At 42.9% G+C, this 27,447-nt stretch overlaps 1 protein-coding gene across 1 annotated transcript in view; it reads right to left on the minus strand.

Moving 5' to 3' along the window:
* LOC115398254 (GTPase IMAP family member 9-like) overlaps nucleotides 1-26,326 on the minus strand; it is a 29,141-nt gene extending 2,815 nt beyond the window's left edge. The window contains exons 1-4 of the mRNA XM_030104936.1: nucleotides 26,257-26,326; nucleotides 13,622-14,317; nucleotides 8,762-8,913; nucleotides 8,255-8,539 (exon numbers count right to left, since the gene is read on the minus strand). Coding sequence (XP_029960796.1) covers nucleotides 8,255-8,539; nucleotides 8,762-8,913; nucleotides 13,622-14,317; nucleotides 26,257-26,275 — 1,152 coding nt within the window. The 5' untranslated portion in view covers nucleotides 26,276-26,326. The remainder of the gene's footprint in view (nucleotides 1-8,254; nucleotides 8,540-8,761; nucleotides 8,914-13,621; nucleotides 14,318-26,256) is intronic.
* Between the last annotated feature and the right edge of the window lie 1,121 nt (nucleotides 26,327-27,447).

The following is a 27,447-nucleotide window of genomic DNA, read 5'->3' on the forward strand; positions in this document are numbered from 1 at the left end:
TTCAAGTAAAATGAGATACCGTACACTGAGCTCAAAAGCTTCTAATAAATAAAGTAGTTGTAGTAAGAAAGAGCTGCTTTCCTGCTACCAGGTGAAACAGGAAGTGATCACAAGAACATTCCACTGTATTACCAGAAATGACACTTAAGTAGTTCCTGTAATGCTTCTCAAAAGGTGTGGCTCTCTGGCATTTAAACCTGTAGTGGGGCAGTTTGCCTTCAACTGTTTACTGTATTGATTCAAAGTAAACACAATAGTTCCTGTATTTTCAGTAATCGACCACAAAAAGGAAATGTACATTGGAACACAAACATCTCTTTTAGACTGTATTTCCAAGAGGTGATGGGACTTAGTAGGCAAACTTTAAAGGAAAATTCTTCTGCAGTGAAATCAGCCAAAGATAAAAAAAAAAAAAAAAAGTGACAAATAAAAACACAATAGTGCTACAACGAGCTAAACTTGCTTTGCTACAATTGATCAAGCTGCCGTCATTGATGAAGCATTTTAAAAATAGCTGGAAGTAAGGGCGGTTCACAAACAACACAAACAAACAAAGAAAGATGCAGTCAGCCAGCTGTGAGCCAGCCTGTCGGATGAGTGCGGGAACACAAGGCCATCTTTCTCAGAAAGGTTGTTTAGTTTTGTTTACACTTCACTAATTTAGACAGTTTCAGAATTGTAGCCTACAACCAAACACATTTTCTACAATTTTCAAAATCTTAGCTGTTTCAGAAATCTTAGCTGTTTTCAGAAAGCTTCAGAAAGTTTTAACTAATTTAAGCATTTGAATCTTTATAATCATTTTCTGCATTTCAGCTACTATAAACACCTTTTACATGACAAAATGTTTCAGTGAAAACAGGAATATTTCATTGCATTTGCACAACAACAGTGTTTGGAACTAATGAAAACAACTTTTTGAAAACTATTATTTCCTCCTACTGGTCACATGAAACACGCTGAAATCAAACTGTAAAGTTAAAGACAGAAATTCAGTGAGATCTTTTAAAGACAGAGATGTAAAAACCTGATGTGATGCAGCTGCTCTGAGTCCTGTGTGTCCCGCTCTGAGTCTCATCGGGAGAATCTGGTTGAATCTGGACCAGTTACATTTCAATCGAACTTTCATCCACACCCATCAGGCAGGAGTCCAATCAAAACACCCTGGTCACGCCATCTGAAGTCTACTGAATGATGAAATTGGAAATTAATATTGTCTTTTACTTTTGTTCTTCTCAAAAGAAAGTGTGCTACTTGATAACAAAAAAGGAAAAATGAAAAATGAATTGTTCTCAAATGTTTCAGGGAGGTCATAGTAACTCTGTTATATCTGCTGAAATCCATGTGATGTTGGATGCAATTATATGACAGTCAGCAGCCACAAGAAATAATAATTATAAATATTTGGAACAGTTCCTTGATAGACTCATGAATGTTATGTCATAATGCTCAGTCCGGCTGTCACTCACACTCACAGCCATTCTCCATTATAAAGCCTGAGACCCTAAAAGCAAGGACTGAATCAAACTCTGCACAGCACTAGTCTGTTGTCATGTTTGAATCAGACCCTCCATGTGACTGGGGATCCACTGTATGGACACATGCTTTAATACACACCTGAAAAATGTTCATGACCCTTTACTCTGAAACTGCTTCTGTTTCTGAAAGCCTCCTGGGGCTTCACCTGGTGTCTGCATTATATATTTGGGCCTCTGTTGTGTGTCTTGCAGCCAATGTGTTGATGTGTCAGTCATTCCTGCATTACTTTTTGTGTTTCAAGTTTGGAATTTTCAATTATTTGTTTGTACCACTACATCTGGCTCCAGCTCCTCTTTTCTCCCCAACTCTAATGAAACTGGCTTCAGTCTCATTTATCATTTCGACTTTTGCAAAGTACCTTGTTATAGCCCAATGTGTAACAATGACACAAATGTGACAAGGACTCAAATTATTACCAAAAAAATAAATGTAATTAAACCCAAAATGTAACTGGTTAATCATGCAACAAGATGCTGAGTTGAAAACGTCGAAACTTTTTGTTCAAAGTGTAACAACTTCTTACGCCTTGGATGAATGGAGCATTATAACTTGATCAAATTTGCTCTAAATGACATGAGATTTGTGGGATGTGTTCACACCTCGACCAGAAAGTAATATTTAAAATGTGGGAGCCCGGCCTCCTTCCTGAAGCTACTTCCTGTTTGGGGAGGAACCTATGAAATGATTCCATCAGATTATGATTTTACAGTTTCCTGAAGCCTCACAGTTCAAGTTTCAGGTCTGTTTCTACTGAGGAGAAATGAGAGCAAAAGAGCAATAGAGGTCAAAGGTCTGAACAGGCTTCATATCTCAGTGAGGCCTCTAAGGGTTACATGGTCTTTCCTTAGCTCCTTTAAAGGAGTGTGTGACCAGAGTTGGGTATGTAACGAAAAGTAACGAACGTTACAAGTAGTTTAATTACTTTTGATGGGAACTAGTAGTGTAATGGCACTACCCCTTCTAGATTGGTAGTTAAACTTGCATTACAAATGAAACGCTATGATCGTTACTTTTACAATGACTGCAAATAGAGCGAACAAAATATTATTATTTGAGCGGAGTTCTTTTTATTACCACCAGTAGATGGAACGGTGGCCGTACGAGCAGCTGCTCACTATCTCTTCCGGGTCGGGGCTGATGGAACCGTGAAAGTAAAATTGGTTGACTTATATAAATTTGTGCCCCACTGACAACACTGCACTCCCTCCTACTGTAAATGCCCCTTTTGAAAGATTTTGGACCCATGCCCTTTCCCTATCATTGACAAAGTTAGACAAGCTCATAAATACCTTTTTTGTGTCTCTGGTCCAGCGGCTGGTTCCCAGCTGTTAGCATCGTAGTTAGCTTAGCTTGAAGCTTAGCTGGAAGTCAATCAGAGCCGGACTACTAAAGTGTACAAAATCCTCCTTCCAGTGGTCCAGGGCACGGCGTATTAGAACGTGAAGTAAATCCGAATGATTATAAAACATTTTAAAAGATGTGTTTTCTTTTCAATCAGTTAAAATAACGTTTTGATACACAGACCTGCGGAGCGCAGTGCTCCGCGGAAGGATATACCGGAGCACAGTCCTGCGGAGCACTATGCAGTAATGAGTGGTGTAACTTCTGTACTATTTCCATGGAGTAATCAAGTAGTGTAAGGCACTACTTTTTTCAAAAGTAACGAGTAACGGGTAACGCTTTACTTTTTTGAATAACAGACCCCAACTCTGTGTGTGACACTAATCTTGTTCCTGGACTAACATGAGCAAGAAAAATCATCCCTTGGCTTCAAAACGTTTTCTAAACATCAAAATGCAGTTTCAAGTTTCATAAATGTCCATAAGTCATAATCTTCAGAAGTACAGTTGACAAGAAAGTTTGAAAATGTTATGATCTTGATGTTTTAATGTAATATACACACACATACAAGCAGATAAACTGATTGATTTGCTGATTCACTTAATGATTCATTTACCTCAGGATAACTAAATTGTTTTAGCAGTATGGATACACATGTCTGAAAAAAGTAAATGAATTAAGTATTCATGAAAGAAATGACTTAAAACTGCCAGTATAATGTCGGAACCCTCTGTCAGCACAGTTTTCAACTTTCAGCTCCGAGAGGGCTTCTCTCATATCCCAAGTGTAGGCTGGGGGAAATAGAGTCTGAGTGGACGATGTTCTCCACCTCCATTGCTGAAGCACCTGCTCAGGGTTGTGGTTGTAAGGTGTCTGGTGCCTGCTGTGGTGGAAACCTCTGAACCCGGCGGTGGACACCGGAAGTAAGGGCTGCCATCAAGCTGAAGAAGGAGTCCTATTAAGTCTTGCTGGTTCTTGGGACTCCTGAAGCAACTGATAGGTGCCAGCAGGCCAAGCAAACTGCTGCCCAAGTGGTTGTGGTGGCAAAAACTCGGGCCTGAGAGGATTGTGGAGAGGATGTGGAAGAGGACTATCGGTCTGCCTCTAAGAAATCTTTTCAAACTGTTCGGTGACTCAAGACGGGAAAGCAGGTCTCCACCAATACTGTTTCCAGTGACGATGGGGAGCTGCTGGGGATCTCCTCAATCCTGTTGCTACATCTTCCATGGAGGAAGCAGAGGCCGAGGTGTCAAGGTGGACTCGTCCATCACCCAAGCTGAAGTCACCAAGGTGGTTGGTAAGATCCTCGGTGGCAAGGCACTGGGGGTAATTGAGATGTGCTCTGAATGTTGTGGAATTTTTGGTGAATCAGAGCCAAAGATGACAAGTCAAGGTGTTGACGCTGCACAAGGAGGATTTATTGAGGATTGCAGAGGAAGCACACATAAATCAGCTGATTGAGAGCAAGGCTGTTGCTCCGGGGAGAATCCAGCCCAACTCTGGCATGACTTCCGGCCATGCCCTCTCATATAGCTAGATCTCACGAGACGAGCAGACGCTGTTTCCAAGTGACTTCAGACAAAACAGAGAGGCCTTCACACTGTGTTCCTGAGAACTTGGAAACAAAGCATTATTCCACATCACTGAGTACCTTAAGTTTCTGGATGTGCAGGGACTGTCATGGTTGACACGTAACTGTAGCATAATATAAAATATAAAAACACTTCGATCAGGGACGTGTATTGTAAAACAATCATTTATTTTACATTATGTACAATTCAATAACAGAAAACTCAACAATTCAGACTCTGTGTGTGTGTGTGTGTGTGTGTGTGTGTGTGTGTGTGTGCATGTTTCCACCCCTAAATCAGTAATCAAGGATCCATCCACATCATGCTGACCCAGATCAATCGGAGAGGCTGGGTGACTGAGGAGCGGACTCTGCACGGCACACCAGATCTCACCCTCAGGCTGCACCTGACGGTGCGGGTTGGCCCTCGGATACGGACCTGCATCACGGTGTCTCCTCTCCTTCATCCTCTCCACAATCTCGACTGGACTGACTCAGGACACCGCGTCTTATACTCTGTCCGAGTGCAAGCTGCTGGAATTTCGAGTCTGACTCGCCTATAGCCAAGTTCTCTCACATCATCGTCTCAAAGCTTCCTCTCCAGTTTATGCCGGTTGAGTTGTGATGTGTCGTGGATTTTTATTTAAAAAGTATCCTAGGCCAGTCACGGTGCAAAAAAAACCCCACAAGCATATTTTCCGGAAAAATCTCAAAATCTTCAGTTATATCCATTCTTGGTTCTTGAAGTCTTCAATCGTGGTGTTCGATTCGAGTAGAGAGCTTTATTCATCTAAAAGCACAATTGTGAACCTGTCATTTGCCGCTCTTCCCCCCTCCCTACAAAGGTGCCTGTCCGTGACCCCTTCTGAGGCCTTATCAGCCTCCATCAGTTCTCCATCCATCCTTCTCAAATGCCAGATGTTGTTCAACAATTCACATAGTGTCACATTCCTTGTCAAATGAGCCTCATTTGCGTAAGAGGGAAACAGAGAGGCAAATGACCTGTAGTCTTAGCTTTAGAAAAAAGCAAACTGTCCAGCTGCCAAGAGGCTGCCGTAAAAATGAAAGATGGCAGGCAGGAGAACAGAAAAAGAAGACCTTGTCTTTTCCACGCCTGTGTCCACTAGCACACTATTTCTAACAGAGATATGCATAATGTGAAGAATACTAAATAACATAATATAATAAGCATGATGTGAAGAATATTATAAAATTATTCAACAGATGGTGCCCCAGAGCCACTCTCAATAAAAATGCAATTGACATCTAAAGACACCTAAAGACATCCATGGCAGTGGCACATAGAACAAGTTTATGTGCTCACCTAATACTTTTATGTGCTCACCTAATACTTTTAGGAGAGCTCACTTAAAATAAAGTTGGTGCCCCTTTAGGGTCTCCGTAGCTTTCTTTCCAGCACCTGACTTTCTGTTTAGCTTGATCTGGGAGGGCTGCAGTGTGTGGAAAAAATTGGATCCCAGTGAAGTCTTCCACAGCACCACACGGCCTCCGTAACTGCACCAGAGCCGCACAGCGGCTAGTGTGCACCAACAACAATGATTTTAATGACTTCTGATTACTTGCAGAGCCCACACCGAAGCTGCACCACACCCAGTCTGAGCCCAAGGTAAGGTTGGGTCCTGAGTGAGATGCCTTCATGTAGCTGACAGTGCCTTGTGTTTTGTATGTGCGTCCAGGACTCATTCTGTAAACTTCATTACCCTGCCTTGCCTCTTAGCCTCATAGTATTTTAGGATCTTGCCTCCATGTGTGATGGCTTATAGCTTAGCCTGTTAGGCCTCATTCACACACACGCGGTCACTGCGTGGCGCGGGGCGGACGCGTAGACGGCGCGGGCGCTGGAGCAGCGTGTTGAGGCGTCCCTTTCTTACCAGCGCAGTCTGCGTGAGCGTGTTGCCTGCGGCAACGGGCTGCTAGTGTAATATGTTTGAAGTAATTCCAGAGGCGTTTCGGGAGCGAAAGGATGTTTATTCCCAAGAGCAGGCATCCAGAAACGTGCATCAGCATCGTCAGTCAAAAACACAACACAATGCAGCTTCCGTAGCTCCGGCATAGACCTATAGATATAGATCTCTAGATATGTGTATCTAGACACACGCGCTCCTCTTAACTGCGCCGAATAGTAAATTCAAACGGAACATATAAAGCGCTGAACCGCGGAATGCCAGCATCTTGCTCCAAAGTCACCGGCAGCGCAGCGGCGCTCCGTCTGGATGGGGAGGGCTTCTGCTCTGAGAGGCTCTCTGCTCTCGATATCACACGAACAACACATGATATAAACAGAAAATAAAAAAAAAACACACCTCATTTCGCTCCTGTAAGGTTGCTCTGCTCGTCCAGCCACATTGATCTGTGATTTATAGGACTTCCAGCAAGGATGAGTACATGGTTATGTTTTGATCTCAAATGAGTGCTTTTCTTTATCCAATAGTTACTTTTGTATGGTTTATTCTATATAAAAACGGTAATTTCTGCGTTCGCTACTGTCTGGGACCCTGTTGAGCTGATTCTCGTGCCTACCGAGGTGGCCTAATAACAATAAGAAAAAATGTACGTCTGTGAGGTCCTGCATTGTGTTTTATTTCGAAACTTCCAGTGTAACTTCCTCTCTGGTGCTTTCTGAACGACAGTGAGTTTACGAGGTTTAGAAGCGGCGGCGCAGAAAATAGAACTGAAGCGAATCACCAGCGCCATGGCGCACACCAGCACTTCTGGGACGCGGTGCTTTCACATCCGGTGGAAATTGTCTCATAGAAGAGAATGACTTCAAAGTGCTGCGCTTTCACGTCTGGTGGAAATTGGGGGTAAGCATTGTTGTGAGCCTTCCGTTTTAGTGGTTAATTGGGTGCTTTGTCATTTCGTGACTTGCAGCCCGCGTCCGCTTTGGAATGTCTGCGGCGAGTCCGTGCACCACCGGTGCACACGCGCTTTCTCCCATACTACATTTTGAGCTCAGCTGTGCGCGTTCCATGCAGGCGCACTGATCCACGCATCATCGAGAAGCTTTTACAGCACTACAGACTGTTTATCTGCTCCTTTATTACAGATAGAAAATTAAGCACATACATTGTCGACATTATCTTTAAGTATTAAAGTTTATTTAGCCTTTCTTTCCTGTTTCTGAATCACGGGGCGGCGCCGGAGTGATTAGTTACTTTCACTTCTGTCTGCAGACCTTCTCCTCCCTCCAGACAGTCTGCTCTCTCTTTCCACGAGTTTTTCACTCTTTCGGTGTCTTTAAGTGGAGCCATCAGGCTGGAGCTCCGTCTACTTTCATTTTTACCGTCATGTTTTGTTTGCTGTGGTGCTCTAGCGCATGTGTAAAATTTTCTGTCTTTCTCATTCTTCTAGCACAAATTAGTCTGCAATGAAAATGAATATGTCTCATAGAACAGTACAATCAGGTTTGGTTTTTTTATCAAGAAGTTCTTGGATCAAGTCACTCAAATGTTCCTCGTGTTCTTTCTGCAGGGCTTTCTTTTCCTCCTCTCCATCTGTGGACTTCATTTCCTTCTCCTGTTTTTTCAGTAAGTGGCTGATTCTCTTGACATTTTCTCTCTTCCTGGTGGCACATTTCATCAAGTTTTGGATTTCCTCTCCTCTTTTTTGGTACTTTGTCTTCCTGTCGTTGCATTCCTCTGCTTGCTTTCTGGCCTTTTCTTCGCAGTCATCTTGTACGCTCTGCAGTGATTTTTCACACTCCTCCAAGTCTTTTCTCATTCTTTCTTCTTCTTTTTTAATCTCTGCTTTTTCTTTCTCATGTTGTGTTTTCAGGCTTTGGACTTCCATGTCATGCTCGATCTGTTTCTGCATATTTTCTGCAAATGTTTTCTCCCTATTTTCCCTCTGGATCGTGTCCCAGGCGTCTTGTTTCTCTTTCAGCTCTTCTCTCAGCTTCTGCAGCATCATCTCCTGTAATAAGGATTTTTGAATTATTTTGAATTGCAAGACTTCATAGGTTTGTTGTGACACTCGGTGGAGCACGTCAACTTCTCTTTTCCTTTCCTCTTCTTCTTGTTGTCGCTTTTCTTGTTCTCGTAATTTTTCTTCAAGTATATTGATATTTTCCTATTTTCCTTTCAGTTTTATCTCTGAACTGACTTTTGCTTCCTCCTCCTCTCTTCTTATTTTCATTCCTTGCATTTCCCTGTCATGTTTTCTCCTGAGGTCTTCCATCTCATTTTTTATCTCTTCTTGCTTCTCCTTCAGAATCTTTTCCATTTCTTTGCTGAGTGTCTCAGCTTCTTGCAGCATCTCATTGGTGAAGCAGTCACATCCATTTTTCTCCACCATGGTGTTGATCTTTGCTATCAGCTCTCTGACTTGCTTTCGATTTTGTCTGTCTGAGTTATCAAACACATGGTATCTTCCTCCACATTCAGAGACGAGCCTCTTAAAATAGTCACCACTTTCACTGATGTTTTTCAGTATACATATTATAGCTGGGCCGTTAACGGCGGTAACGTGCTGCGTTACCGAGACTCTTATTGTGCGAGAAAAAAAATGTCGCCGTTAATCTATGTTTTTCAAAGTTGGGTTTGGGAGCTATGTCTACACATGCAAGCTATGCAATTCACTTTGATATATTTTATTGTGGATGTCTGCCTGGCTCAGGCTGGCTGAATAACGCTGTGGGGGGTGAACAGTTGAACCTGTCCTGCGCCGCGAGAGTCACCGTGCTCCCGCTGACCGTCAAAAAAACCGCACTCGCGCTTTTAGCGGTGAAACACGGTCCATTCCTCATTATTTACCAAATTGAACTCGGCTGAATTATCAGAAAAATCACGAGTAAAAGGTTGGTATGAGGCACAAACTGAAATCAGGAGCAAAAATATGAAAAAAATGAAAATCAAACTTAAATTACGTGTTTTGCCCATGCACCGCTTCTCCCGCTGGGCTTTCTTCAGGTTCTGAAAACACACAAAACAAAGTACATTTCCCTTCAACACACAATCTGGCTTAATAAAGATAAGGATGAGGCACAATTCGGTGTGACTGAATTTATCCTGCCTTCTCTGTCTGAGAGTCGGAGATATGATGAAGTTTGAGGAAGTGTGCGCTGATAAGAAAATTCCATTTTTCATCTGTTTATGACTTGTTTGTGACTTGGTTGATGACACATGAACACGGAACTGTGTCAAATTATCTGCTGGTTTCCTGTGATGCTGGTGATTATTCATGTCTAATTGAATAAACAGAAACTCGTTCTTGATTACTTGTTTCTTATTTATGTAACACACACATTTTGAATGGCCTTGGCAGACTTCAAATGAGCCATTTTAATCACGATTAATTGTGATTAACTCCAGGATTACAATTACTCGCGATTAAGGAGTTTAATTGTTGCCCAGCTCTAATACATATCAAATGTCCCAAAAATTGTGTGCAAAAAAAAAATTTTTTTTTTGGTGTGCCCAGATGGGGTGGGGGCCCGATTAATTTTTTTGCATGGAGCCCCCAAGGACCCTTGCCCCATCACTGTGTAGGCTTAGGCATTAAAGTTATCAAAGATTACAATACAAGGAAAACAATCACACAATTAAATCAACACATCATGAAATTAAATAGTTCTACTCTTTTCAAAACTTGTTCTATGGTGATGCCCAGATAATTACCACGTTCAGTTTTCTCTGAAGAGGAATTGCTGTGGTGCAGCTGGCTCCTTGGCACTAGCCATGTGGTTGTTTCTTTGCTCCCAGTAAGCAGGTTTCTGCTAACGTGTGCTTGTTGCTGGTTCAGAAGAAGATGAAGAAGTTGAATGATTGAAAAACCATCCTCACAGTGGTTCTGTTAGAGGCTTCAGTTCTGCTGTGCAGTGTCCTTTTGTGGAGCCAGTAATGGGCTGTTGTGTGCGGTGAGATGCGGAGATGTTGAAGGCTGACTCACTGGAGGAGCTAGGCCTAATTCCACTTTACGACACCATATGGTTACTGTTTATACTCAATTGTTCCTCATGTTCATTCTGTCATGGCTGGAGGTGGAACCCAAAGCAGACTCAAACAGAAGACGGTTGATGGTTTTTCAGAGGTTTATTAAAGTCTTGAGTCCACAAGCGGAGATACAAGAGACTACAGGGAGTCCCAGGGAGAATATGAGAGAATGTACAGACATGCAAACAATACAACAAGGACCGAAAGGAAACAGGAAGCTAAACATGCTCAGGCGGAAAGGAGCTGGAAGGGGATTGGCTAATAGTGGGGCAGATTGCTGAAACAATCTTTCACATGGTGATACAAACACCAAAATTGGCGCACAACTGCTTCAGAACCTCCTCTTTCAGAAAAGCACATTAGCCAACTTCAAAAACAAAACAGCCACCTTTTCTCAAGATGGCCACCATTCATTCCAGTATGAAACAGTGTTTGCACTAAATATTGACAAAGTAATGACATTTTGATGATCTTTACATCAAAATATATGTTTTCGGGCACGAGGAATCTAATTCTGCAATCAAAATTTCAATATCATTAAGGATTATAAAGATATGATGACAATTAAATGAATTGCCACTGTCTCAGTAAAGTTACCCATGTGGTATCTCAAATTGTCATGACAGAAGTACAACAGACTGAACTGACTTGCTTGAATTTAGCCTGAATCATTGTTTTACTCTTTGCATTTATAGGTACACAGTTGTGTGCACTTCAGGGTGTAGCAATAACATTTGCATGACAACATTCACCCGAGCAACGAGATTTTGTCAGCTGCTGACAAGACTGAGCAATGGGTGGGAGGGTTGACCAAACAACTTCCCAGGCTTCCCCATGCTTTTCCCAGCCCCAGTTGCCAGGGCTTTCAGAATGCATTTTGCAGACTGTTGCCTGGCCCCATATGCAGGCAACTTGGTAGATCGTTTCACATGCTCAACAAGAGATGCGCTAGTTGGTGGGATGGAATCATAGGATCTTTGTCTCCGAGCAAACAAGTGCAGTCTTGCCTCATCATTTTTGGTCATGTTGCTGTGCTTGTCATACATAGTGAGAACAAACTTTTCAAGAATTAAATGTGAAGATCGGCATCTTCTATGGTAGGTGGGTACCGGCTGAATTTGCTGAATACTGGGCTCACCTCAGGACAAACTGCCCATGTTTGCCATGCCATTGTCTTGCCTCTACCTCGAAACGCTGACACAACATCACAGCCAGTGAAGGCATAAAAGAAGAGCATACCACTAGATTTCTCAGGGCCAAGGTTCCTCACCAAGTCGTGAATTGGGAACCATCAGATTTCAGATTTCAGTTTATTCATTTGTCCCTTGGAGGGCAATTCAGTGTGCAGTAGGTTCACATTCATACATAACATAAATATATAAGACAACATAAAAGCATAACAGACCTTGGTGCATAGTTAGCTCCAGTACAAATAAAAAGCAGATCAGCAAGGTGGACCCATGAAAACCAAGCTGTGTGAAACATTCCAGACGGTAAATAAGAAATGACAAACTACTGTCAGTAAATACACAGTAGTTGCATAGTAAAACATGGAAACTGGTAGACATGCTATTACTTCCTCTTCTTCTCAGCATTTAAAGCGTGGATGGAGAGAGGCACAAAGGACTGCCCCTGACCAAATTCCACCCAAAGCATTTCTAAGCCTGCACCCTGAAGACTCGCAAAGACACCAATTGCAATGACAAGAATGTCTGTGTCACTTGCCTTGATCAATACAGACTTTGTCTGCTGTTTGACTGCATGGAGAGCATGTGTGTAAATCCTGGAGTCAGCTTTTTCATGATTGCAAGGATGTATACCTTCAAAGTTGATCGGTTTGTTTGACAAGACGTTTTCCCCTTTGGTCACAACAACGACATTGTCAGGACACAGGGATACAATCTTGTCTGCTAGGAACTCAAACACTTCTGTCTTATTGTCACTGTCTCTGAGGAAGCTCGGCCAGATGGGTGGAAGCTTAATTACATGCAAACTTTGTCACCACAGAGCTTAAAAACGTGCAAGGTTTCGGTGAAAAACATCAATATATACAGCCATCTATAAGCTGCCATTTTGAAAAATGGTGGTCATGTTGAAATTTTGAAGGCATCATTGGCTTTATTATATGAAAATACATTTATTTTATTTTTGGACCATAAAGAAACTGTGTTATTTGGAGTTGCTCTTCAACTATTGCAATTTGTCAGGTTTGCTTTGGCAGCCATCTTGAAAACTGGCAGCCATCTAGAATTTTCTGATGACTGACATATTTTTATTAAAATGTATGTTCTTAACGACATTTGTGCCAATTTTGGTGCTTGTATCACCAAGTGAAAGATTCTAATGAAATATTGAGATAATCTGCCCCACTATAATGAGAATATAGAAACATGAGGTGAGGCAGACAGACCACAGATGGAACCAATGACACACAGAAAAAAATCAGGGAGGGACAAGGACAGCAGAAGGATGAGAGAGATGCAACACACCAACAGAGAAAGGGCTGGATCCTGACACCCAACAGCCCCTAAGTCTGAAAGATGGGCAACTGGGGACTCGGATGAGAGTCAGGACAATACATCAACAGAGAAAGGACAACATTCTGACACTTTTATCCCTCTCTTCTTTTTTGGTACTAGAGTTCATTGCACTTCTATGCTTGCTTTCTGGCCTTTTCATCATATTCATCATTTATTCTCTGCAGACATTTTTCATTTTTACTCCAAATCTTTGAGCTCTTTTTCAAAAGTGTTCTCATTCTTTCTTCTTCTTTTTCAAGCTTTGCTTTTGGTCGCTCATGTTGCTTTTTCAGGTGTTGAATTTCCATGTAATACTTCATCTGTTTTTTCATGTGTTCTCCATATTCCCCTTCTGCTGTATCTTCTCTCAGGATGTTGTTTCTCTTTCATTACTGCGCTCAGCTGCTCGAGATCCTTTACAATCATCTGCTGTGATACGGACTGCCGTCTTACTTTGAATTGCAATGTTTCCCATTTTTTTTGCCAAGTCCAATGGATCAGTTCATTCTGTTTTCTGTTGCTTTCTTCTTCTTCTTTTTCTCTCTTTTCTTCTTCTTGGAAGATTTCTTTGAACATTTTGAGTTTTTCCGCTCTTGCCTTCGGCTGTCTTCCTTTCAGTTTTATCTCCCAACTAGTTTCTGCTTCCTCTTCCTCTGTTCTTATCGTCTTTCCTTGTGCTTCCCACTCATGTTCTCTCCCACGATCTTCCATCTCATTTTTCGTCTCGTTTTCTTTCTCCTTCGGGATGTTTTGCTTTTCTTTTCTTAGTGCCTCAACTTTCAGTGCCTCATTGATGAAGCAGTCACCTCTGTTTTTCTCCACCATGGTGTTGATCTTTGCTATCAGTTCACTGACTTGCTTTGTGTTTTGTCTGTCTGAGTTATCAAACACATGGTATCTTCCTCCACAGTCAGAGACGAGCCTCTTAAAATAGTCACCACTTTCACTGATGTACTGTTCAATTGACTTTTCCTGGTTTTTCAGTGAATCTCCTTTGGAGAAAAGAATGATGGTGAACTTCTCTGAATTTTTCCCGAATGCTGTGGTCATGAGTTTCAGGGTCTTCTTGTCTTCCAATGAGAGTCGTTTGATTTTTAACACCAGTAAGAAGACATGTGGTCCTGGAGCCAGAAGACTGATACATTTATCCCGCTCCTCCTGAACCTCATCATGGGACAAATTGTTATCAAACAGTCCAGGAGTGTCGACCACGACGACAGTATGACCGTCCACTTCACCCACTTCTTTCTGACAACATTTGGTGACTGATGATACAGAAAGATCAGCTTTGAACTTATTCTTTCCAATAATGGTGTTTCCTGTGGAGCTTTTTCCATGGCCAGTCTTTCCAAGAAGAACTATTCTGAGTGGCTCTGGTCTCTGCATCTCTCCCTCACCTGTGGAGTAAGAAAGCCAGGATTTACTCATTTTGACAGATCGTTTTCACAAATACAGGAAAACAAAGTTGTGAACTGTAAAGTATCAGAGACACATTGTATTCTACTGATTATTAATATCTGTATAGCAAAAGCAAAGCTTCTCCATCTGTTTATATTATAGAAGCAGTTTTTGTTTTGTTTGTTGTTTTTTTAGCTCTTTCTCATCTCTTTGATGGAGAAGGCTTCCATGTAGCATTTTCAAGCGAAGTCAGGCCAGGAAAAGTGGGCTATTTAGATAAGTGGTGTTTACCAAAAAACAACCCACCGCACCTGGTACCAGTGAGGCTCCCAGTCACTGGCGATCTTTTTCATTTTAACATGATGGGCACTAGAGGTGTGCTGATACATCGATTATTAGATTAATCGTGATGTGACACGTAATGATTTGATTACGATTCATAAATATTCAAAATCGATTATTTTTCATAATGACTGGACGCCAGGAGCACGGACGCCACTTGCGAAACCAAAGTATTGTTCCTACGCACCACCCGGACATCTGTAGTGACGGACCAGTTAATATGGCGACAGCTAGCTCTTCAGCCACAGTCACAGAGTGTGAGATTCATTCTTCTGGATTAAAAGTTAGTGCTAAATGCTAATGCTGCTTTTGCTAAAGGGAAAATCATTCAAAGTTCTCGTCCACAACATCTTCATCCGACAGATATTCGTTCATTTCACACTACACTGGAAAAAAAAAAAAAAACGTGTGTCACCTCAGGTTGCCCCGGAAACAATGAACTGTACTGTGCATGCACGCGGGAGCCCTAAACAAAGCTTTCAGTTCAGAGGTCAACAAAACAACCAAAACATTTATCTCTGTAATCTGCTTGAAAGAAGTCCAGAGGCATTTGGCAACGTGAGGATGTTTATTCCAAGAGCAGGCATCAGAAACATGCGTTAGCATCGGCAGTCGAAAAAACACACAACACTGCGGCTTCCGTAGCTCCCGCTTACATCACACTACCACCTAGACATATAGATATAGATATCTAGCTGGAGGTGTCTAGATACGAGTGAACGCCAAGCAGTACATTCAAATTGAACATATATCTGCTGTTTTTTTGCACTTAAAGGTGCATTAAGGAGTTTGCACGTTTTATGCAAAACAGCAGCCCCTGCAGGCCTTGCAGTTCAGTAAAACACTCGTGCCTGTGGCTTTCGTGCTCAGAAGAGGGGAACTCCTTCCTTGCTCTTTTAGTAGCGCTCGAGTAAAATTTAAGTTTCTTTTACCTGGTGGAGTCTGTGTGGAGCTGTGGCAGTGCTAGAAGCCGGTCTGTTCTGACTTTCTGGAAGATCCTGCTCAGTTGTTGCTCACTAAGTATCTGGCGGAGTAATGGCGGACAAAACAAAACCTAATTAAATCAGACCAGCCGGAGCGTGCATTACGCCATTACTTTCAAATTCTCCCCCAAAAAACTCTGGTGCCGGACCAGCACTGCAACTTTCAAGTGACAATTTAGCGCTGTTACCCCTCATGCACACTGGATGCGGTTCGGCTCCGGAACGGCTCCAGTCCAGCTCCGGTCCAATATACCACAGCACTGTGATTCACACCACCTGCGGTGTCTCCGCAGTCCACTGAAGAAGGTTGCCAGATCTGTCGTTATCCCCCGTAGACAATTTGAAACCCGTTTTACTCAATAGAAAGCAGCCCAAACCACCGTCTCGGATGAAAATGCACGTTAAAGCCGTATTTGTATGATAAAAAACACGTCATAAACACAGAATCATTTCATCAACCCGTCCATCGTGTTCAAAAAAGACGCTTGATTTGGAACAAACCTGCCCAATCTGGCAACACGGAGCTGCTCTGGTCACAGAGCTGTTTTGAGCCATTTTGGAGTCATTTGGCTTTTCAGCAGTGACGAAATGCAAAACCGTTCATTCTTCTAAAGCTTATAATGACTACATCACGTTGTTTGTTCTGTATTCTACCAGAAGAAGTAAAAAAATAGAATATTAAGGCAAAAACATGACACAGATTTTATTTTGAAGTGACTTATTTTGGAACACGTATCGCGTTTCCTTCCAGGCACCCGACTTGCTTCCGTCTGAATTGACGCGGTAGGGCTCCGGCATGCGGAAAAATAGGATCTTTGCGGAAAGAGACCGGAGCCAGACCGCAGCCGCACTGCGGCCGGTGTGCATCACAGCATTGATTTTAATAACTACGGATTAGCTGCGGTGTCCGGATCGGAGCCGTTCCGCAGCCGGACCGCATCAAGTGTGCATCGGGGGTTAGCGGTACTTACAATGAATATGTCAGGGCACATTGTACACATCATTTAAAATGTGTAACATATTTATGGTGGAAAATAAGTATTTTTAAAGTTGAAAAACTCCTTAATGCACCTTTAAGGGAGGTAACTGTTGATCTGCTGTCAATAGGGGCAGCCTTTTGTTGTATTAGCTCTTTAGGCCACAGCTACAGGTAGGGTTGCCAACTCCCAGAGATTGAAATAATGGATGCCTCTCGCAGGCAGCTGAAAAAAATTGGGTTTTTGGGGGGTCAAAAATACATATATAACAGCATTTTGCCACAGTTACACCTATTATAGACTATTAAAACACATTAAGTTACTGCATTGCACTTACAGTAACAAGATTTTAATAACTCATGATCAGTTTGTATGTGAGGCATACATGTGAGACAGTTATCATTCAACTACCATCAGTGTAACGAAATACAAATACTTCGTTACTGTACTTAAGTATTTTTTTTCAGGATCTGTACTTTCTTGAGTATTTATATTTCTGTGAATTTTCACTTTTACTTCGCTACATTTTCATGTTAAAATGTGTACTTTTACTCCGTTACATTTCTAAAAAGCATCTTCGTTACTCGTTACTATAAAATAAGATTGAAATGAATCGTTAGTCCTTGACGTAAGCATGTTGTGGCAAATCAGTGGGTGCGTTCACGATGGCAAAGCCAGAGGTAGACGGCGCAGCCGTGGGGCGGAGTTATAAGTCTGCCTTCAACTTGGACAACCCTATGTTCTCCATGTTTGTGTTTCTCATGACTCCACCGTGGGGGGTGTTTACAGACCCGTCGTCCGGGGTGTCAATTAGGGGGGCAATGCCTCCCCCCCCCCTTCCCCCCGCCTCTGCCTCCTTTCCCCACCTGGCTGTCAGAGGGGTAAAAATTTTTTTTTCTTATTGAAAACAAAAGAATTCATAATTTCTTTTGTGTGTCACATTGTGTTAATTCATATTCAGTTAACTGAAATGAATACAATTTAAAAAAACAAAATAATTTTAAGTTACGTTTCGGCTTCTGTCATGTGAAGTCTGCGTGCTGCTGCAAGTGCGGACCGGCGTCAAGGGGGGGCAGACTGCCTCGCCCCCTCAGTCAAAATATAGTATTTCATCATTAAAAAAATTAAGTTTTCAGTCTATTATGCTATGTGCTTAAAAAACATCAGCAAACTCAGCTGGCTTGGTCAAATCAATATGAAGTGTTGTGCTATTCAAAAATTTTAAAAAAAGGAGACTCCAGCTCTGCTGAAGGTGAGAGCTGGTTATTTTATCATTTGTTTTTTTACTATTTGTGCTTTTTAGCAATGTGGTTAATGATCATACGTTTTTGGACATGGTAGAACAGGCCTCTGATCTGTGGATTCTGTTTGTGTTGCTCCGTTACTTTTTCCCCACCTGTGCGTCTCCTCCTCCCTCCCCCCCCCCCTGCACTGGGCTGGAGCTGGGACTGGGTGTTTATTTGTGCAAATAAAGCCTGTTGTCATCAAACTGATGACGAGTGGGCTGGGGTCCAATCCCCTGCCTGTATGAAACAGAGAGGTGGGCCAGGTAGCCGCGGTGAGTTGCTCTGGAGCAGCTCAAAGCAACTCCTCTGTGACTGATCACGTTTGGGTCTCGCGAGTTTTCAATGCCCTACGTACGTCCTACGTATCAGTGACACCGGGCTAAATCTGCTGTATCGACGAAGACAAGCTTCAGGTAAAGATGGCGAGTAACGAGTTGCTGAAGGGTGATGAAAGCACACCAAACACGCCTGCTGCTACCACGAGTACATCGGCTGCTGCTACCACTCCGTCAGTGACAAACAACGGTGGTGATGAAGACCAACACCCATGGCCATACTTGTGTAACCGAGTGGGTTATTGAAGTGTTCTGTGAGCGGAGGGGCCTTGAACGCACCACCCGGTCCCCTCCCTCGCTTCGCTACTTAATCAGCTGATTGACCACCGGTGGGTTAGTTTCGGCGTTTGAGAGCTTGGGTGCAGGGTGCGGTCGTGTCGAGCTGAATGTAAGTTTGCTTATTAAATCTACAAAAACACGGATGTTTAGGCAATCGGCTGGTTTTTCATAAACATTCTTCTGTTTATAGCTGGCCGCTGCTGTTCTTTAAGCTCTATAGGCTGTGTGATTTCATTAAGCTCTCTAATTCCAGTATTATCTTAAGAAAGTAACTAATTGTTTTTTTAAAAAAAGATATCTCTAATAAATTAATTCCCCCCTCCCCCTTAACACTGTTAGCCTGTCCCAATTCTGTAGTGTGTAGTATTTTCTTTGAGTTAATAAAGGGATTGCATTTGGGTTTTGCGGTTTAGTGTTTAGTATTTCAACAACTACCTCAAACTAAAAGCACTTTACCCTTTGCCCATTTGCACAGCAATTGCACTTTACACTCAAAGCACTTTAACATCTCAAGCACTTTAAGCACTACAGCACTTTAAAATCGAAGAAGATATGGGTTTTGGAATTCATTTAGTTTGCCATTACTAGTTGTTTGATTTGGAGTTTCTTTACTATTTTTGTGTATTAAATTTGTTTAACTTCTGAATTCCATATTTACTTTTCGATTATTGGGCTACTGTGTTGCCAAAAAGATTTTATCTCAATTGTTAAACTTCAGCAGAAGTCTAAAATAAAAGTACTATATTTTGCCATCACTGCCTTGGTTTTCTTTAATGCCGGATCACGTAACTGTGCATGTGAAATTTAAAAAGGGGTTTATTGCTCGGTCATTGTACTACACTTGAAAGAATTGTTTTTGTACATCGGCGTGAAATGTTCCTCATACCGGATGCAGTGCCGCTTATGCCTGCCCAAAAACAACGAGATACTGGCCTTCAACAACTCCCCGTCCAACCTCAATAAACACATTGAGGTAAGTTAAAAGTAGCTACATTGAAGTGGCAGTGAAGCTGCAGTGTTAACGTTCCATTAGTTATAAGCATAGACCAGGTTTCGGCCTTTTTGTCATGGAGTGCCAGTTTAAAATTTTCTCATCAATGTGTACCATTATCAACTAAAACGCAAATTCACACAAAATACAAAAAGATTTCCAACATGCCTAGGAATTTATTCTATTCAGATAAAGCACGATAAATCAAGTGCTTTCAAAAACTTTGTGCTTTGTGCTCCGCATGGCGATGTTTCGAATTAACTGGTGCACATGTTAACTTGTGACCACTAGATTCATACAGACGGACATCCGGGCATTTGGCCAATGTAGCACTTATGTTACACGCTAAAGGCTAATCAGGCCCAGGACTAGATGAAGATAATTCCAATGATAACAACAGGCTAGCTGATCAGAAGATTCTGGGTTCGCTCGTGGAGAGAGAAGAGGCAGAGACTTGGAGTTAAGGTTGCAAATAAAAAGGTACCATATATTGAGTTCTTCGAAACAAAAAGAAAAACAAACAGGACAAACTAACATACCAAATTTGCACAACTTTAACCTGTGCAAATGGCCATTCGAAATACTCTCAGCAAGTTACAATTGTGATGAATATTCGAAGGTAACAGGTATTAGAAGTGCAACACAAAGAAACGATGATGATAACAGCAAATGATTTTTCACAGTGGTAAGAGGTGTAGTCCAGCTTCACACCCCTTGGACAGAAGCAATCAACCCAATTGTCCATTCATCCCACCCAAAGTTCACATGACCCACGTCTGGGTCAAAACAGCTGGTGACTCTGCGGAAGAGTCCAAGCATGTGTGGGTTGTGTGGGTGTAGGTCAAGTCGTGTGGGGTGAGAGGTTGCTGGCTTCAGGAGGAACATCTGGGTCTGTCGCCTATAGCAACCAGTGCAAAGGGGAAAGCCATCGTCTCCGCTCGCTTCGACAGAGTAAAGACGTACAATACGAGGGAAGTTCGAAGATGGTTAAAAGTTGTTGTGTGGTTGACTGCACCAACAATAAAAGAAAAAATCGTACTCTATCATTTTATATGATACCGAGTGAGTGTACGGAACCCAAAACGCGCCGACTGTGGCTGCAAGCTGCAAACCCTGTCCTCCTCTTCCTCCTCGTCCTCCTGCACTGTCTCCTCCTCTAACCTGGGCTGTATAGATACAGTGATCGAGCGTCCCCTTTTTCCCGGACATGTCCACTTTTTACGTCCTGTCTGGTGCGTCCGAGCAGGTTTTATAAATTCAGGAAAATGTCCGGTGTTCACTGTTTTTTAGAGCACAATTACACGTGAACGAAAATTGACCGGCGCTTTGTACACAATACTATGATACTAGCTTACTTTGTTGCACGAGGTAATTATACACACACAGACGGAGCGGAGCAGACGGGGCTGTTCAGACAGTGCCGCTTCACAGATGAATTACTAAAAAAAATTCCCACATACCGTTAGCTACTCCTCAGCAGGGAGTCTGAAGGGGCACACTTTAACACCCACAGTGTCCAATTTTGTCCGATATCGGGCCAAACTATCCCCAAAAAGCTCGTCGTAGTATGTGTAGGCCATCTATAGCCGACAAGACCTTCCATGCACTGAACAAATGTAAAATTACACTACAATAACACCTAAAACCGCAACGCACAAGGCACAATGAACTGCGTGAGACTGTAGTTTTTCCCCCTGGAGGACGGTTGCAATCTGCAGTCACATGACCTATGACGCGACTCTGTCTGCAAGAATGACTGAGACTGGTAGACGATCGAGCGAACGTCGGTTTTCTACAGTTACAGTGAATGTATAAGTTTAAAGTCTTTTGTGAGTCTTACGTTAACAACTGCTGTTATCAGCATGTATTTACACAGACCTCCGCCGTCACTCGTTAACACGGGAACCAGTTAATCCGTAACACCGACGGAGCGACGCTCATATTCTGCTACGGAGCTCTCTGAACCACTCACTGTTGGCGATTTTCTTCCATCTCGCATCTCCAGTGTTTTTTCTCTCTGGTTTTTTATTTAAAAAATGTTTTTCAACAACCGTCGTGTTTTTCTGCTTGTTTTTGACTGTCCTGCTTCGGTTTACTGCGCACGTCTTCACGTCACTACGTACAGTGGCGCGCATGCGGAACAAATAATCCTCCGTTTTTTTTCTGCTCCACTGTCAGGAAGCGTGTCTCTGAGAGGCGGAGCAGATTATCGATCGGTGTACACTACCTCGTACAGTACACCCACCAAACATCTGACGTCAGGAAGACGTGCAGATCAGGTCATTATTGGGTCGGTCAGTCAAAGACCATATCTAGACGTCAACAGAACGTACAAAATGGATCCAAAATTCAGACGTCATTATTGGACCTTTTTTTGACGTCATGATGACGTTCAGGATTTGGACGCCATCCAAAGACCAAATCCAGACGTCAGCAGAACGTACAAAATAGATCCAAGATTCAGACGTCATTATTGGACCTCATTTAGACGTGACAGTTACGTTCACATTCGTACCTGATCTGGACATCTGTGAAGGACCACATCTAGACGTCAGCAGAACGTACAAAATAGGTCCAAGATTCAGATTCATGCTCATATACTCACTCAGACAAACATCGTGCAGCTCGGAGTCCTTCAGAAGTTATTTAGATCCAAACGATGAAGCCGCACTAGCGGGGGCCACAGCAATGGAGCGTTAGCGCGGGACATAATCTCTGCAAAATCGCTCATTTCGGCTGTATTTCTTCATCCATCGCCAGTGTTATCATAAAGTCAGCTCGTCTACCGTCTTCAGGTGGGTCAGTTGAAGAGCTGACAGTTTTCGCTAACTTAGCCACAATTAGCTCGGACGGGAACGTTGCGGCGCTCCTCTCCCCAGCAGAGAGGCACTTTGAGTCGGCCTCGGCTGTCACGGCGCCCCGGCGTCTGACTTCCAGGGGCCGAGTTGGAAAACGGCCCTCAGCTGCTCCACGGAGGCTCCGGACACCGGCGAAGACGCACGGCTCACGCGCGGCCGCTGGGCCGCTGGACGTCTCTCCTCGCCGGGAGGAAGTGTATCTCTGCTCCTTGGCGGATGCGCGCTCCGGGCCGGCCGCGGGACGCGCGACGGCCCGGAGCTCTCTCCTCGCCGGGAGGAAGCGTATCTCTGCTCCCCGGTGGATGCGCCCTCCACGCCGGACGCGGGACGCGCCGCGGCCGGAGCTCTCGTCTCGCTGGGAGAATCCAGATCTCCACCGCCCGGCAGATGCGCCTCCGAGCCAGGCCGCGGGACACCGCCGGAGGCCCCCCTTCCGACCGAAAGGCAACCCAGCGCCGATGGAGGAAAAATACAGCCGAAATGAGTGACTTTGCAGAGATTATGTCCCGCGCTAACGCTCCATTGCTGTGGCACCCCCGCTAGTGCAGCTACATCGTTTGGATCTAAATAACTTCTGAAGGACTCCGAGCTGCACGATGTTTGTCTGCGTGAGTACATGAGCATGCACACACCTATAAATAAGGTCCAGGTGTCAAAAAACCGGAGTTGCCCTTTAAGTCTGTAGCACTCTGAGATTCTTAATCTATTTTAGCATATTTTCAGTTGTCTTAACTCTAATAATTTTCATTGTATTTAAATGTCTTTTCAAAATGTGTTTCCTTTGCACTTTGTCTCAATTTTGAATGGTTCATGTAAAGCGTTTGAGTTGCCTTGATGCTGAAATGTGCTATACAAATATATTGCCTTGAAGGTGGGAGTAAAGACGTGCTTTATCCACATGTCAGGAGACCCTGAGTTGATCGCAGCTGCCATTCTTCTTCCAAAATTCCGAACGTCTTGGACAAAGGATGATGCCACAATCAGACTGGGTAAGAATATGTGTCGAGAAACGTTCTGTAGTGTCCATTTTGCAATGTAGACAAAAACAAACTCGCAGCTCAATTATGGACACACAACATTCACACACAACTTATAAGCCTCAGATTAAAACAAACTATTTTAATACATGTTATAAAGTTTTATTAATCCTATCATTTATATTTTTATCCTCACTGTATACCAGGCATAGACTAGTCAAGCAGCACTTGGAAGAACCCCCCTGCAGCCTGCTGCCACATCCTCATCTGAAGAAGATGACTTCTTTGCTGCCCTGAACACATCTCAAGCACAAGACTCCTCCAAACAACTGGACGGATACTTGGCTTGTACACATGGACTTGCTGAAATCCTTCCCAGTTGTGTGCAACATCTCTGTGAAGCTGAACACGCCTCTGCCCGCCTCAGCAGCATGTGAGAGACTCTTTAGCATCGCAGGCCTTGTCTTCACCCCAAGGAGAGTGAGACTGAGTTCTCGCAACTTTGAAAACCAACTTCTTCTGAAGATGAACAAGCACCTTTTCAGTTTCAACTAGGTGGGTGTGTGGGTGGGGTTAGGGACTGAGGCCTGTGGGTGGCCTGCATCATCATGCATCTGCATTACAATAGTGTTTACCTAGCTGGGCATCAGAGATCTTTTTTTTCCTTTTTTATTCTCAGTTTTCTTTAAGTTTAGCTATCCTCAGTCTCAGTTTTTGAAATCATTTTATTTGCCATCGTTCATTGAACTTTTGGAACGTTATCTGGCTGCAAAATAAATGGCTTTGTTCTTCACAGAGAAGAAGAGTTGTTTATTTTTTTCTCTCTCTCGGGGTTTTGTTCTCTCAGGTTCTCATTGTGTCAACCTGTACAGTGGGCTACACATGGACGTGCAGCTAAGGCAGTTAAATGTTTAATTGTGGTTCAGATTTCAAGTAATTCCAAATAGCACAGATCCATAAAAAGGAAAACACTTTACTAACTACACAAATGTAGAAGAAGGGAATGCTTATGCTTATTTTTGTATTATTTGTTTTGTTCCTTCACATGGAGGCATCTCCAAAATGCTGCCAAAGCAAACTCACAAAGTCAACTTTGTGAAAAGTCTCCAGAGACATTGTGGCTCAAAATCTGGTCCTGCTTGTCTCTGCATCCCACAGACTGGCCGTCGATTCATCCATTGACTTTTAGACCCCAGCCAGGATGAGGAGCCCCAAATACACTTCTGAATGTATTTAGTCCAACTCCTTCCACTCCTCCCCAAAAACACTCCTCAGTCCTACATTAATCCAGATCCAGGATGATTTTCTGTACTGAATTAGGCCTGACCAGCTCAAACGCTGACCTGACGTCTGTCACATGAGTCAATGCCATCGTAGTGGGTCCTGGAACTCTTTATAATTCCTGCAGACAGGTTTGCCTGATGCATGTTTGGAGATGAGCACCACTGTATCTTTACCATTTTTAGGCATGAATGTCTTGCTTGGGGGAATAGGAATGTCAATCCCCTCATGTGGTTCAAAATCAGAATCATTACAATCAGAATTTAGCTCAAGATAGTTTTCCTGCGAGAAGATAAATGGTTCTTGTCAAAAGTCAAAACACCTGCACATGTATGTGTGTGTGTGTGTGTGTGTGTGTGTGCGCGCGCGTGTGTGTGGACAGATGCGTTCAAGTGCATATAGGAAAGCAGGCTCAGAAACAGACAAGCTCTCAGAACGACTTTTTATACTGCTGAAACTCCGAACAAAGGATGAATTTGGGGCGAGCCAACTTAAATTTTATGTTTTTGGGCTTCTGAGACTACTCCAGCCTACTTGTGCCCACTAACTCAACCAGAAACCTGGGTTCCATGATTGATGACCCGCTGACCTTTAAGGTTCATGTGGCCTCAGTTTCTCGGTCTTGTCGTTATGCCCTCTACAACATCAGGAAGATCAAACCCTTCCTGACCCAACAGGCCACACAGCTTCTGGTTCAGGCTCTTGTGATATCACGCACTGACTACTGCAACTCTCTTCTGGCGGGTCTTCCTGCATGTACAGTCAAACCTCTACAGATGATCCAGAATGCAGCAGCACGTCTGGTCTTCAACCAGCCCAAAAGTGCTCATGTCACTCCTCTGTTCATCTCCCTTCATTGGCTTCCAGTTGCAGCCAGGATCAAATTCAAATCTCTCCTCCTGGCTTACAAAACGCTTACAAGAACGGCTCCGGCCGACCTGGACTCCCTGATCCAGGTCTACTCTCCTTCACGCCCTCTTCGCTCTGCATGTGAGAGACGTCTGGTGCTTCCAGTCCAGCACGGCTCTAAACCTCCAGCCAGACTCTTCTCCTCTGTTGTTCCCAAATGGTGGAACGAACTTCCTAACTCTGTGCGTTCGGCCGAGTCTCTTTCTACTTTCAAGAGACAATTGAAGACTCAATTGTTCAGAGAACACCTAGGGACTTAATCCGACCCCATGTTTGGGGAAGAATAGGTCAGGTGTTCTAAAACCCAGCACTTATGTACCACTGACTAAGTTGACACACAAAAAAAAAAAAAAAAAAAAGGTGTGGGGGGAGGGGGGTAGTGGCTCCTCTTCTGCAACTTGATGGCAACTCCCTTGACCAATCACACTTGAAGCAATTGAAGCATTTACTAATGGTTTCTTTCTTTCTTATGTCTCTATTCTTGCTTGTGTTGTACGTCGCTTTGGACAAAAGCGTCTGCTGAATGAAACTGTAGAATTGTAGAATATGACGTGACTGAAAAATAGCATAATACGTCTCCTTTATTCACACTTTAGTACACGAACGTATGGTACATTTTAATGCACGTGTTAAATTTATTTTTCACCGGCACCTAGCCAGAAGAGCCAAGTCCCAGACTTTCCTGGTATGAAAGCAGCCCAGACAAACATTTGCACTCACCAGAATGTGCAGTTGCCATTGTGTTCTCTAAACTGGAAACAGTTCAACTCTCCCCGAACTTCTGGGCTTGACAGCCTATGAATGAAAAGAACAAATGGGTAACATTTCTTTGCATATCTGTTGACACACAGGACAACTATGTTTTTTAATTTTTCAAATATTCTTTTTTTTTTCTTTCATTTACAGAACAACCTGCTGGGGGACCACTAACAGAACAACCTGCTCAAACAACCCTCAGCTGATGGTTGTTTGGTACACCAACATTAACAGAAGAGATTGTCCTCTCCTAGAAAATGAGCACAGTGGTCGTTAATTCATGCCTCGAATGAGGAGCATGGGGTAGGTTTTAACATCAAGTGTCTCCGAGTGGCCATGTAAATAATGTCACCACATCACTGACTGATGGAGTGGTATTTTTTCCTTTATTTTCATTTTTTTGTGGAGTGAGTCGTTCTTAAGAGTTACAGTTGACCACAGATATGATTCTCTGCATTTAATAATGACTTCAGTTTGATTTTCAAAGCACAACAAAATCTTTGAAATGCTTTCTAAAACAGATCAAAGGAAGAAGCACAATGAAATCTATAGAATGGAGACATCTCTGTATTGTAATTTACTCAATGCTTCTCTCGAAACAAATATACACTTAGTTTAAACTTGGTTTAAGGATGTGATCTGCAGTTTGTTTGTTTTTTACGTTTTGATGAGCATTCGAAAAGCTTTCTCTGCAGAGCTGTCAGTCTGCTGATTGCTATGCTGGTTGCTAAGGACTCTGAACGCAAAGCAGTAGGAAGTTGGTGTGTGTAACAGACTGATTTGTTTTTCTTTAAGGATGGAGTTTTTGCTCTTTAACTAATAATATTTGCCCACAAGTATGCCTCTGTGCATTAAATAACTTCTGTTTTTATTTTTCAAATATTCATTTATTTGTTTTTGAATCAGTTGTGTATTCATACTGCTAGAACAATTTTGTTCCTCTTCTGTTGTAAATTAGTCAATTTGACCATCTGTCTGTATATATTATATCACAAAATTAGTGTCATGTATTTCCAGATGTTTTTAATTTAGTACTGAAGAATATGAAGTATCGATGTAATAACAACAACAACAACAACAAATAAAATAAAGGATGATTAGTCAGTTATTTAAAAAATAAAGGAAAAGGACTGCAGCCCTCACAGATGTTTACAA

This window comes from Salarias fasciatus, chromosome 12, assembly GCF_902148845.1.
Source record: "Salarias fasciatus chromosome 12, fSalaFa1.1, whole genome shotgun sequence".
Lineage (NCBI taxonomy): Eukaryota > Metazoa > Chordata > Actinopteri > Blenniiformes > Blenniidae > Salarias > Salarias fasciatus.